This window comes from Abramis brama (assembly GCF_963993115.1).
Source record: "Abramis brama genome assembly, chromosome: 13".
NCBI lineage: Eukaryota > Metazoa > Chordata > Actinopteri > Cypriniformes > Leuciscidae > Abramis > Abramis brama.
In genome coordinates, this window is record NC_139975.1 from 7522082 (window position 1) to 7534809 (window position 12728).

General features: G+C 37.6%; 2 protein-coding genes across 4 annotated transcripts in view; one reads left to right on the top strand and one right to left on the bottom strand.

Moving 5' to 3' along the window:
* Positions 1–12204, bottom strand: hars (histidyl-tRNA synthetase). Of its 2 annotated transcripts, XM_084132279.1 has the most exons (14): positions 11775–12204; positions 10876–11171; positions 9870–9959; positions 9660–9779; positions 8214–8309; positions 7334–7459; positions 6066–6173; positions 5866–5964; positions 5386–5479; positions 5146–5273; positions 3125–3397; positions 2150–2266; positions 1916–2062; positions 1–228 (listed from the first exon to the last, which is right to left on the bottom strand). In XM_084132279.1, the coding sequence occupies exons 2-14, from the start codon at positions 10984–10986 to the stop codon at positions 175–177; spliced, it is 1563 nt and encodes a 520-aa protein (XP_083988405.1). In that variant the 5' UTR covers positions 10987–11171; positions 11775–12204; the 3' UTR covers positions 1–174. The 2 variants fall into 2 exon arrangements, with proteins under 2 accessions (XP_083988405.1, XP_083988406.1); XM_084132280.1 differs by lacking the exon at positions 10876–11171 and having other exon boundaries at positions 11775–11936.
* The window catches only part of trappc11 (trafficking protein particle complex subunit 11), a 19723-nt gene continuing 19175 nt past the window's right edge, over positions 12181–12728 (top strand). For both annotated transcript variants that reach the window (XM_084132277.1, XM_084132278.1), the window contains exon 1: positions 12181–12314. The gene's annotated coding sequence lies outside the window, so the exon portion shown is untranslated. The remainder of the gene's footprint in view (positions 12315–12728) is intronic.

Here is a 12728-nt window from a genome sequence, read left to right on the forward strand (position 1 = left end):
TTATCTTAGTTACTCGTTTATTGATAGATCTGACATAATCAGATTATCCTGCCCTAAAAGAGTTGTGTTGATGTGTTTCTTAATGTACATGTTCAACTGAAAAACTGGAACTGGCATGTAGTAAATAGGTCCACTGTTCTCCTCCATCTATATGGTTGGTGACTGTTTTTAAGATTACAAGGTCCGTTTCTTGACTTCATCCACCAGATCTGCTCTGGGCACATCCACCTGCAGGAAACCAGACAAAAAAATTGTGATTTTTAAAAATGTTCTTGACTCGTTATTGGATCGGACTGTTGAAGGTTATAAGATGAAAACTGGATTAAACATGCAATATGGGGTCATGAGACAAACGTAGTCTGTTTTAGTGTGGAATAATGCATAAAATTATTCTATAATCAGTAGGGCTGCCCCCTAATAGTCAACTAAACGTTAGTCGACCAAAATTGTATTAGTTGGCTAGTCGCAGAAAAAAAAAACTCCACAGAAAGTGCCAAAGTTTAGTTTAGTTTAGTTTATAAGTTTAGCACATGTTTAGTACAAGTACAAAACCATGCAAGGAGGGAACAAAGCCACTCTAGGCTTGTACAGAGTTCCACTCCTGCTCATATTAACTCATGAGACATGCAGACTAAACACTCAAAAAAACAAAATAAAAAAACAAACGAAACAAAGCAAGAGCATAAGCAGAAGAAAAAAACAATACAAAACAACAATTCAATAACATGAAAGGCGTCAGGCTAGCAATAGTAGTCTCTTCAAATGCTTTTTGAAAGCAGAATAAGAGGACATCGATCGCAACGTTGGACTTAAATCACTCCAGAGCTTAGGACCTCTAAAAGAAATATTAAATTGATGTCTTGTAGTTCGTGTGTAAGGTAAGAGTAAAGTATTATTGCTATGTCTAGTTTGAAATGAGTGTACATGTGAGATAGGGATAAACAAACTCTGAAAAGAGTCTGGTAGATCTTGTTTCCTATATATAAACTTATGCATAAATAGACATGTTTGATAAATATTTACCTTATCAATTGGGAGAACTTTGAATTTATTATAAAGGGGTGCCGCGGGTGCATATCTATTTGAATGAGAAATAAATCTAAGATATTTCTTCTGTATGACTATTAATTTCTTCAGGTAGGTAGGATAGGTAGCTGCCCAGACAATATTGCAATAATTAATGAATGGAAACAAAAAGCTATAATATAAGGTTAAAAAAGCTGAGGAATGAACTAAAGGACAAACCCTCCTCAATATACCCAACATTTTAGCTGACCTCTTAGATACGAAGTTGATGTGAACAAAGTCACAGTCCGTGAGAGACAGATTGTTAATGGCGGGTCCTTGTGGTAATTACAGTACGTCAGGTAGGAAATCCAAACGTTCGCCTATAATCAATCAACCTCATAAATGGTTTATCATTTGAAACATTTAAGTAGTAGCAACTTAACTTGGACACTCTCTCTAACATTAACCTAAATAAATGTGCAGATTGTGCACTGTTATTAGCTGCATATCCAAGTGTTTGTGTTGAAGCTTAAGTATGCGCTTTCTGCTGTTTCAGTCTCCAGGAACTGGAGTGCATCACAGAAATGAACTGAACTCAGCATATAGGCTACTTGCCTCACAAACATGAGAAATATATCTATAGAAAGCTCGAAATGTCTACTTTTAAACGAACCAATTAAAAAAAACAAATACTCTCTGATAATGTAATCCATATGAATGGTGGATTTCTGTCTATAGGCACGTTCAAATTTATATAAGCATGTGATTAGTCAACTAATGACTAGATAAATCTTTAGTCAGGGGCAGCGCTAATAATCAGTTAGTTAAATGTTTTGTGAATGGCATTTCAAATTATTGTATATAAATTACATACACATTAGCGATTAAAACAAATCCCAGATCTAACCTCTTCTCGGCTGGCCACGTTGCGCAGTTTGACAACTCCGTCTTTGAGTTCTTGCTCTCCTAAAATAGCCACCAGTGGAATCCCGGTTTCCTCGCAGTGCTGCAGTTGGCTCAACAGCTTTGGGTTTTTCTTATATAAAACTTCAGCCTGCAGCACATAATACACAGAGTCAGAGAACCACAATACAACTTAACTCATTTGTTTTCTTGATATGATATCCAAGCATATACAGACCTTGATTCCAGCGTTCCAAAGCTCTGTGGTCAGTTTGAGTCGCTCTTCTAGAAGGTTCTTCTGTGCCGAAGCCACCAGCACTTGAGTTTCAGTGGTGCGCACCTTCTCTGAAGATAACTGGAGGAGATGGGAATATTCCATATTTGTATTTAAATACCTTTCATATTAAAACACAGTGGCACTCTTCTAAAAATATACTCAAATGATTAATAAAAAAATAAATATAGATAAAAATAATTTTAAATATCATAAAATTAAAATCAAATAGACAAAAAAAAAATAGACAATTAATCTTCCCAAATTTGAGGTTGTAAATGCCTTTCATAATAAAACAGTGGAACCATTTTAAAATGTTTAAAACTGATTACATAAAAAAAAAAAAAAAATCTTCCCAGTTTTAGATGATATAAACCTTTCATAATAAAACCGAGGCACCATTCTAAAAATGTACTCAAATTATTAATAATTAAAAACTAAATATAAAGTGTAAATAGCATTTAAATAATTAAAAACAGACCATTGATCTTCCCTAATTTTAGATTCAATACCTTCCATAATAGAACTTCAAAATTCAAAAAAAAAAATTTTTATTAATAAATAAAGATGTTTAAAAAGCATTAAATATTTAACATGAATCATTAATCTTTCCAGTTTTACATTTTAAATACCTTTCATAACACATTGGCACCCTTTTATAAATGTGCTCAAATAATAATATATTTTTAAATGGAATTCAATATTTTTTAAATATATTTACCGTTAATGTTTTCCCAATTTTAGAAGAACACTCAGAAATGTCACAGTACAGAAGGTGAATGTGTTGCAAATGCAATTTCATGTTACATTTAACTGTACTCTTAAAACGCTATTGTAGAACACTTGCTTCCAAATCAGACTTTAGTTATAAATAAACTCCCATCTTTTTTTCCTGTGTCTTTATACACCCTCAAACCTGCCCCTCTTTCTCTTACTCACCTCGGCCTTCTGCTCCATGATGGAAAAGATCCTCTCAATCCCAATGCTGACGCCCACGCAGGGCACTTTTCTACCCTTGGGGTCAAACATGCCCACCAGACCGTCGTATCGCCCCCCGCCGGCCACGCTGCCAACGCTTACACCCGCCTCATCCGCCCCGTTCTGCTCTGTGGGTGTAGGCACTGATGCTGGGACGGTCTGGGATAGCACCGCTTCAAAAATCACACCGGTGTAATAGTCCAGTCCTCGCGCCAGACTCAGATCAAACACCACCTAGAGAGAGAGAGAGACTTAAAAATTAATGGGGGCAAACGAAAAGAACAGGACCACAGATGCAGCCAGCGAATGGGTGTGGGGAAAAAAGCAATAATGAACATGAAATTATAGCTGAATTTACTGAAACGAAAAACCGCTTTAATAAATTTTATAGGGTGTGTATTTCATATCTAATGGGTCATAAAATATAAGAAAAATGCATGTGGAGCATAAAAAAATTAATTCGCTGTGATGTGATACAGCATTGCTTTCAAGTTAATCAAGTTTTTTGTTCTAACCTGTTGGAATTTTGTCACTACACTCTGATTGGCTGGGATGTTTGTCACCAATATTGCCAAATTATCACTTTTCTTGGCAAACATTAATGCAATTTAATGCCTAATGCAAATATAAATAAGAAAAGATAAATGTAATTTAAGTTCTATCGATTGATGACATTAAATTAGAAAATACACGAAGTAGAAGCATTTTCAATACTGGTCTTAAGACTCTTGTGGTACAACCATGGATCTATATAAATGACTGGATTGCTCATGACGTCATAAAAACTGAAGCCACCGCTTGTGTATTCATCACATTCTATTGAATTAATTGGAAATCATCAGATTTGAATGAGAAAACATTACCTTACAAATCAGCGTTAGGCTCCCTATACATTCTTACAATGCAAACGTCCTAAACATTTAAATGGTTATTTGTTTTGCGTTGTCAGGCGTATGGATTTAAAGACATCAAGCCTTATTTCCAAGCATTTATACTGTCGCTCTGAGCAATATGATGAGCTTTTCTTATTTATATTTGCATTAGGCATTAAATTACATTAATGTTTGCCAAGAAAAGTGATAATTTGCCAGTATTGGTGACAAAAATCCAACAGTATATATGCAATATAATAATAGGGGCTTGGATGTATTGTAATATTTATTGTATATTCAAATCAATTTCTGCGAATAATCCCAGATATCTGTTCATGCTTAATATTTTCTGCATAATTACATAGATAAAAAAATCTATTTTGTGTTCGGTCAGTTACCCGTGTCGGCAGTGTGCAGAAGACACAATTTCTATCGCTGGGTCCAAAATCTAATAGTGCCCTTCTACATAGTATACGAAAAACAGTACGCCAAAAGAGTACATAGTGTTTCAAAAACAGTAGGTGAAAAGTACCCGGATTACCTACTACTCCCACTGAGATTCTGAAGTGCGCATTAAATGAACACTAAACTATCCCATGAGGCCACGAGAGAGGATTTGTGAATGGCAGTGAAGCGACTCGACTGACAACATTCACCATTGGATGTAGTACGTCTGATTTCATTCACACTATCCATATTCATACTATATAAAACATACTTTTTTTAACAGTTGCAAAGTAAATTCAAATGTAGTACCCACTCAGACAGTACACGATTTCAGACTCAGGGTATTTATCACTTATCCGGCCCGAAAAGACCATAAACGTTACAGATAACGTCTGAAGTAACAATTCATTTGCATACATGTATCAACAAAACTAATCCTGTCCCACTGATACGTTGCAAAGCGGGTGATTTTAGATCAAGGTTTTCGTGTATGATGCTGTCGGAATACCAATGTGGCTTCACCGCCTGCCGGCAGTTTAAATCGCAACGAGCAATCTAGTCATTCATATAGATCAGTGGGTACAACTCACTTTTTGTTCAGTATTAAGGACAATAGGAAATAACTGACTTTTCTTTTGAAGCGTTCTTGACCTCTGACCTCACCTTGTCTGTGACCTGGAAGAGCTCCAGGTAACTGAAGAGCTGCTTCATATCCATGAGCCCAACGCAGGCCTGTTTGCTCTGGGACAGTTTGGGGTCCTGAAGCAGTCGCTCAGCCAGATCCTTCCCACCTAAAGGTTAAAGATGTCAATGGATGTAGAAGACACCCCAGGTAACATATCTGGACAGGGAAAATTTGACTGTAAGTGATTGTGAAAAGATGGTGTGATGAATGTTACTTACCCTGCATGCTGACATACTCCCCGATCTGATCGGCAATTTCCTCTGAAAGACCTTTCTCATTTACCATCTCCTTTTTTACATCCTCCCAGGCCATCTACAAACACAACAATTGGCATGTGAAACATTAAATTAGGGCTAGGTTGACAGTACAGATGAACTGACTTTAATCGATTTTCAGTTTGATGAACCAATATAGATTATTAAATAGCAAAAATCCATCTATTAGTCCATTTTCTGTTGATATGTGAATAAAAAAAAACTAAATTGCAATAAACAATAATTGCAATAAGATTTGTGCTTTGCTACATTTGTTTTCCTTAAGAAGAAATTGACATGTACTATACCTGATTTATATACAAACGAATCAAGATTGAATCGAATCAAGCTTGTGAACTGGAATTGATTTGTGAAATCTGTCAAAATCCACCATTTCATAAGATTAAAAATATTCAAGCGTTCTCTTGTGGTTTGATCTCTCACCTTGTCCAGTTTGTCCACTGTGGAGCAGATTGTGTGGAACTTCTCGTCCGGAACACCGCACACAGCGAACATTCCGTCTAGAATGCGTCGGTCATTCACCTGAAACACCACAACAGTGACTATTCATCTCAAGCTGACACAAGAGGTTCTACAAAGACTCGAATGACCACAAACTTTCCCAATGCTGACCAGCAACTAACCTTTAAACGAAAATCTCCAAGATCTAATTCGCTCAGGATCTCGTAGACAATTTTCAGACACTCTGCATCAGGGATCATGCCGTCGTACTGACCTGCGATATCGAAATCCTGCAGCCACAGAGAACAAGAATTATTTATATTTAGAATTTTGAAAATAATAACACCACTACTAATACTACTAGTAATAATGATAAAAAATAATAATAAATTATATTAATAATTGACTTTATTAAGGGGCGTTTTGCCTCGAGATTCAAACCTGCATCCATGTACAAAACATTTTTCCATCATATCTCACGTACAGCCTTTTGAGAAATTAAAAATGTAGTAATGTATAAATAAATGTCAAAGTGCCCCCATTATGCTTTTTTGGATTTTACCTTTCATGTAGTGTAAAATTTGTCTGTTTGTGAATGTAAAAGTTCTTGTATCAAAATGCATGACAAAAAGTTACTGTCTCCCAAAAGAAAAAAGATTCTGAACTGCCTGAAACGAGTCGTCAGTAATTCCAGTCTTACTTCCTGCACGAACCAATGTAGTTTTGTAACTCGTTTGCATAATGCCAGCCTATGCCCAATAACAACGTCTACTTTGACCCTCAAACACTGTAGTTGTAGCGGAGACTGGAAGAGTTTGGTTCATGCTGTCGACATGTCGAGAAGACGCCGTTTTCTGCACTTTAAGCCAGGGTTCACCAATCTCGGTCCTGGAGGGCCGCTGTCCTGCAGAGTTTAGCTCCAACCCCAATTAAACACACCTGAACCAGCTAATCAAGGTCTCACTAGGCATACTAGAAACTTTCAAACAGGTGTGTTGGACCTGGTTGGAGCTAAACTCTGCAGGGACAGCGGCCCTCCAGGACCGAGATTGGTGAACACTGCTTTAAGCATGCACTTCCATTAAAACCAACAGCATCGTTACTGTTCGTATGAATATGCATCAAGTGCTGAGGAAGACTTTGGAGCTGAAATTCATATATGGTAATGGCGTTTCGTTTCCACACACACTGTAAGCAGTAGACCAATCACAACAGAATAAGCCATCTGACCAATCAGAGTAAAGGAGGCTCTCAGAAAGGCGGGGTAAGAGAGACCGGATCCTTTATCCAACCATTTTGAGACACTGAGAAATGAGGTGATGTGCAATGCATATTATGAGAGAAGTGGATGCATGTAAAACCTATATAAAATGGCATAATAGGTTCTCTTTAAACAAACAGAAAGCGCAGGTGTCCAGACAGGTCCCAGAATCCAGAGCGAGGTACTCACACACTGGTAGAACTCCCTGTATCGGCCCCGGGTCATGGCTGGGTTGTCTCTACGGTACACTTTAGCGATCTGGTAGCGCTTGATGTTGGTGATTTTGTGCATTGCGAGATAGCGGGCAAACGGGACCTGAGGAGGACAAAGTCAAGGAGCCAACTGCAGACAGCACTGTTGAATCTTCAGAAAATGTTATGGAGTTGAGATGAGATTGTACACAGGCATTTGCATGATATGCTACAGCCATTCATGCAGCCAGTGAGGGACCATATGCTAGATGGCTTTTACAGCAATATAATAAAGACACCAATCAGCATTAAATGTCAAATTATGAATTCATTAATTTAAACAAACATTAGATATTAGCATCTATATTAGCATCTAGTATAATTAATATATATAAACACTAGACTATGCTACAACTTTCAATCTATGTGCTTTTGCTTTTTGCTTGTTAATTTCTCTGTAACACTTTACAATAATTTCATTTGTTAACTGCATTAGTTAACATGAACTAACAATGAACAATACTTCTGCAGCATTTATTAAACTTTGTAATGTTAATCTCAGCATTTACTAATATATTTTTAGGATCAAAAGTAGTATCTGTTAACATTACTACACTGTGAACTAACATGAACATTTGTATTAACTAACAGTTAGAAAGGTTAATAAATCCAGTAAAAACATTGTTCATTGCTAATTCATGTTTGTTAATGCAATTAAAAGTGTTACCAATATCTCACATTGACACACACACACAAAAAGAGGTAATTTAGGTTTAAATCAAACAACCTAACAGATGCAAATCAATCCGACTTTCCCCAACAGCTATGCATCTGCAAAAAGATACAATCTAAGATCAATAAAAATGTCTTGTGGATACAGTGAGGTCATATCTCAGGGACAGAAGTTCTCCTCCCTGGTCCTTCAGATCGTAAATGAGTTTAGAGTCTTCTCCGTACTTCCCCGTCAGTGTCTCCTACAGAAACGCAAGTAAATGGTTATTACAGTGAGTTAATGCAATTACAGTGCTGTACATAAGTTTAGACACCCATGCTAAAGTCGACTAAAAAGAGGAATAAAAAATCATCTTTTGGAAATTGAACTTGATGCCTTAATTAAAAAAATTAGGAAAAATCCAACCTTTAAGGACACCAATTTTCTTTGTGAATGAATAATGTATCGTAAATAAATAAATGTTCTTCCTTAAAATACAGGGTGCATAAGTCTGGACACCCCTATGTTAAATTCACCATACCTAGAGATTGGCATGGAGCACTTTCCATAAGATCATCTCTCAATGCAAATCAAACCAGCTATTAGACTAACTGAAATAAAACCATGCCAATCTCTAGGTATGGTGAAGTCTATGTGATGATGTGGGGCAATTTTAATTCCAAAGGCCAAGGGAACTTTATCAGGATGCATAGGGTGCTTCTCATTTCTTATTTGTGCATCCTCGCTTCCTTTCCTCGCGTCTCAGCTCCGCCCCCTGTAGGATGCGAGGGAAGGCTGCAAGGAAAAGACGCGAGGATGGAGGATTCGAATGTAACTTTTTTTAATACATTGGAATACTTGATCACTCAAGCGTCACTTCATCGCGTCATCAGCAGCGCTCAAAGGATCTGCCCTTATGTTGTTGAAGTTTGTTTATTTAAGAAATTCATAATAAATAATAATAAAGCAAGATACCCTGTTGAAATATGTGAGATGTGTGGTTTATATAAACTGCAAAGGTAAAGTATAAATTAAAATGATTGTGACCGATGTGAAGGGGGAGGAGAATTTAGACGTGCGTCACGTTTAAGTCGATAAAACTCTTCCGCATAGGATACACCTGTGTATCCTCGCTCATGACTCCTCAGGAAGCCTCCTAACTCCTCGATCCTCGACTCCTCGCGGTGCAATTAGAGAATTGAGATGTCCTTCAAGATGGCTGAGCTCGATCGGTTTCCGGGTCATAGGATGGAGGACGGAGGAGCGAGGAGACGAGGAGGGATATTGAGAAGCACCCATAGTATCCTGGATCCATGAAGTAACTGGCCTTTAAAAATAAAAATCTGCCTGCCTCTATGGGAATTTAACAGACTTATGCACCCTGTATTTTAAGGAAGAACATTTATTTATTTACGATACATTATTCATTCACAAAGAAAATTGGTGTCCTTAAAGGTTGGATTTTTCCTATTTTTTTTAATTAAGGCATTAAGTTCAATTTCCAAAAGATGATTTTTTATTCCTCTTTTTAGTCAAATTTAGCATGGGTGCCTAAACTTATGCATAGCACTGTATGTGACGCACAAACTGATGTGTAACCTGTTCAAGAGACCTTCAGCTCAAAGACGGGGGTATCGATGGTTTCAGCACCATGGCGTTTAAAGCAGATGATGATGATGTTGAAAACCTTTTCTCTTATAGCCATCTGCTTGGGGTTATAGTCCCTGGTCCCCTACAGAGAGGAAAGAAGAGATCAGCTCAGAACAAAGTAGCTCACTTTAAACAAACCTGTGTGTCTAAAATCCCACAAACCGTGTCATACCTTGGCTGTTTTGAGAACAAACGTATGTTTTCCCTCATCTCCTCCCAGCTGAGCTTTGAGCTGCAACAGTTTGGCCACCTCTTCATCAATCTGAGAACAAGCAGCAGTTTTTACCTTCAGTATAATCAACACGCAGAAACATGAAACTTATCAAGAAAATAAAGATCATATTTCACCCCAAAATCAAAAGAAGCCCATTTGAAGGATTTATTTTTGCCAAACAACTTACATTATGGTACTATTTTTTGTACATACTGAATTAAAATTATGCTGTTTTTAATTTTTTCAAAAATGTATTTTGTCCAAACAAGATGGAGGGGTAAAAATGATCAAATCTGGGCGTTTGTCCGTTTAGGGCTACTGTAGAAACATGTCGGCGCATTTCAATGTAAGGGGATAGAGATGGCTCATTCTAAGGTAATAAAAACAACTATTCATTAAGTAAGGTCTTTATACACCACTGAAAACATAGTTATGTATATGATATTGCATTTCTGTCAACAGATCCTCCTAAATATTACACAATGCATCTTTAATCAACATCACAGAACCGTAAACTTAATTTTATTTGTATAACTATTATTATTATTATTATTTACTTAATTTTATTATTGACCTATTATTGGCTTACTTCAAGTAAATATATTAGGTAAAAAAAAGTTCAGCTGACAAGTTGGGGAATCCCTGCATTGCATGTAAATATGAAATGATGTGCATTTGTACATTTTAATGTGTTCGAAAGACAAAAGCCTTCTTTAGACAGCAATGCATGGTAATAAAAGCCTAAATTCAATCTGTTCATCATATAAAGCGATCAAGTCTCTTCAGAAAATTTGGACTATTTTCGATTTGAAGTGAAATGTGACCTTTTATTTTCTCAGCCTTCAATAAATTCTGTATGTTTTTGGATTGGAAACAAGATGTGAACAAATGACAGATGGCATCTTATGCTAAAAGACATAAGATGAGCAGCAGTGACTGGATTGTGACTGAAATAAAAAGGCACCTGTGATAAAGTCATTCCAGAAGAGAAACGCAGAGATGGCAGGAGGACAGCAGACCGACGGCCCATGAGTCCAGCACACAGGCGCACGGAGACCAGCCCCAGAGCGTTCATTACGCAGTCCAAACACACACACACACACACCAGTCACAATACCATACGGTCCAAAAGCATCCACAGGTGAACGGTCCAATCCCACAAACAGCAGGGATATTCCAGGTGTGCGGTGATGATGATGTTGGTGGTATCCGTGGCAACAAGCAGGAAGAACAGGAGAAAAGTGGTGAGCAACCCTGTCACTAGGGGCCAGTAACAGAGGCATCACAGCAGCGAGGAAGCAAAACATGAGAGGAGGCAGTCAAAATCCACCAGCATCCCAAACTGAGTTAATCACGCCACACCTCTTAGTTAACCACATTAGGGCTTTCTATCACCCCTTGAAATGCCAAATCCCTCACATACACACTACACTACAAACATGGGGCTTTTTTTTGGGTCATATTTAAAGGGACTATCAACATCCAGTCTCACTTCTCAATCAGAGATCACGTGATTTGTCACAATACCTTCACATTTTCATTCTAAACCAAGCAATTACTACAAATAAATTTATTTATCCATCTATATACAGTATTGATGTCCACCATGGCCGACAGATTGCATCAGCTGGCTAACCGTTAGCATCATGCCGCATATCTAATGTAGAATACCATTCATTAAATCTTGAATAATGATATTGAAGCAATTCCATCTCTTAAAACAGCTCATGACCTGTCATGCAGAGCAGACCTAAAAATTTATGATCTCCGGTTTTCTCATTTGAAAGATAAAGCAGGCAGCCATTGGTCACACCATGTGTTCCTTCATTAAGCTTTAAAGAACGCTTCAGAGCTCATACTAACCTGTTCTTTGCTCGCTTTCTCTGATTTCAGTTTCCTGACGACCTCTCCTTGTGTTTTAATCGCCTCCTGTATTTGCGCTTTATCGGCCATGGTGCTCCAGAGAGCCGATCTGATGAACCTGCGACTGAAATGCAGCTACTCTGCGGGCGCACAGATTAAACGTCACTGCATTCCCTCCTATGAACACCAGGGGACGCTATAGATTATATCAGCGGAAAACATGGGAGAACGATAAAACAATTTCATTTATTATTTTTCCATTGCATTCATACACAAATATTTTGGGTTGATGTGGAGCATTTAATTAGGGAAAAATTGGACATGGTATGTATGCAATTTTCTCATAACTGTTATAGAGCCGGTGAAGTGCAGGTGGCGCCAAAGAGACGCGACTTCTGGAAAACGACGCGAAAAGCCGCAGAGAAAGAAGTCAGTCATATGTTATGATGATGAAGGTGGGGTTTGAATTATAAGCAAGAGCTGAACATTAATGTAGGCCAGCCTGCTAAAAACCGTGCAAAACACTACTTGAACCTAAAGGTAAATACATTCCAGTTCATAGACTGATGTTTGCTCGTTAAAAGTGACAGCGCTAGGCATATTAATACTATTTAACTGGCTGATACTGAGTGTTAGCTTTAGCATTCACAGAATAGCATCAGCTGTCACGGGTGACAACTGAAGGAATCAGATGATTTGCGGTTTATCCTTTGACCGTTTGCAGCCAAATTGCAGACTTCTCAACCATAAATAAAATAATTTATGTAACGTTACGCATTTTCAGTGTGTCATTGAGCTACTGTCTTCATATTCCGAGTTTTCTGTTGTTCAATTCACTCTCTGCAGGATCCTTAAACATAAACCATGTTCCATATTCCATAAACCACGGCCATTTATTTCTTTGTGTTCAGTTGATTGTCATCTAGAAGTCTGTGCTGTTCTGTGTGTATTGAT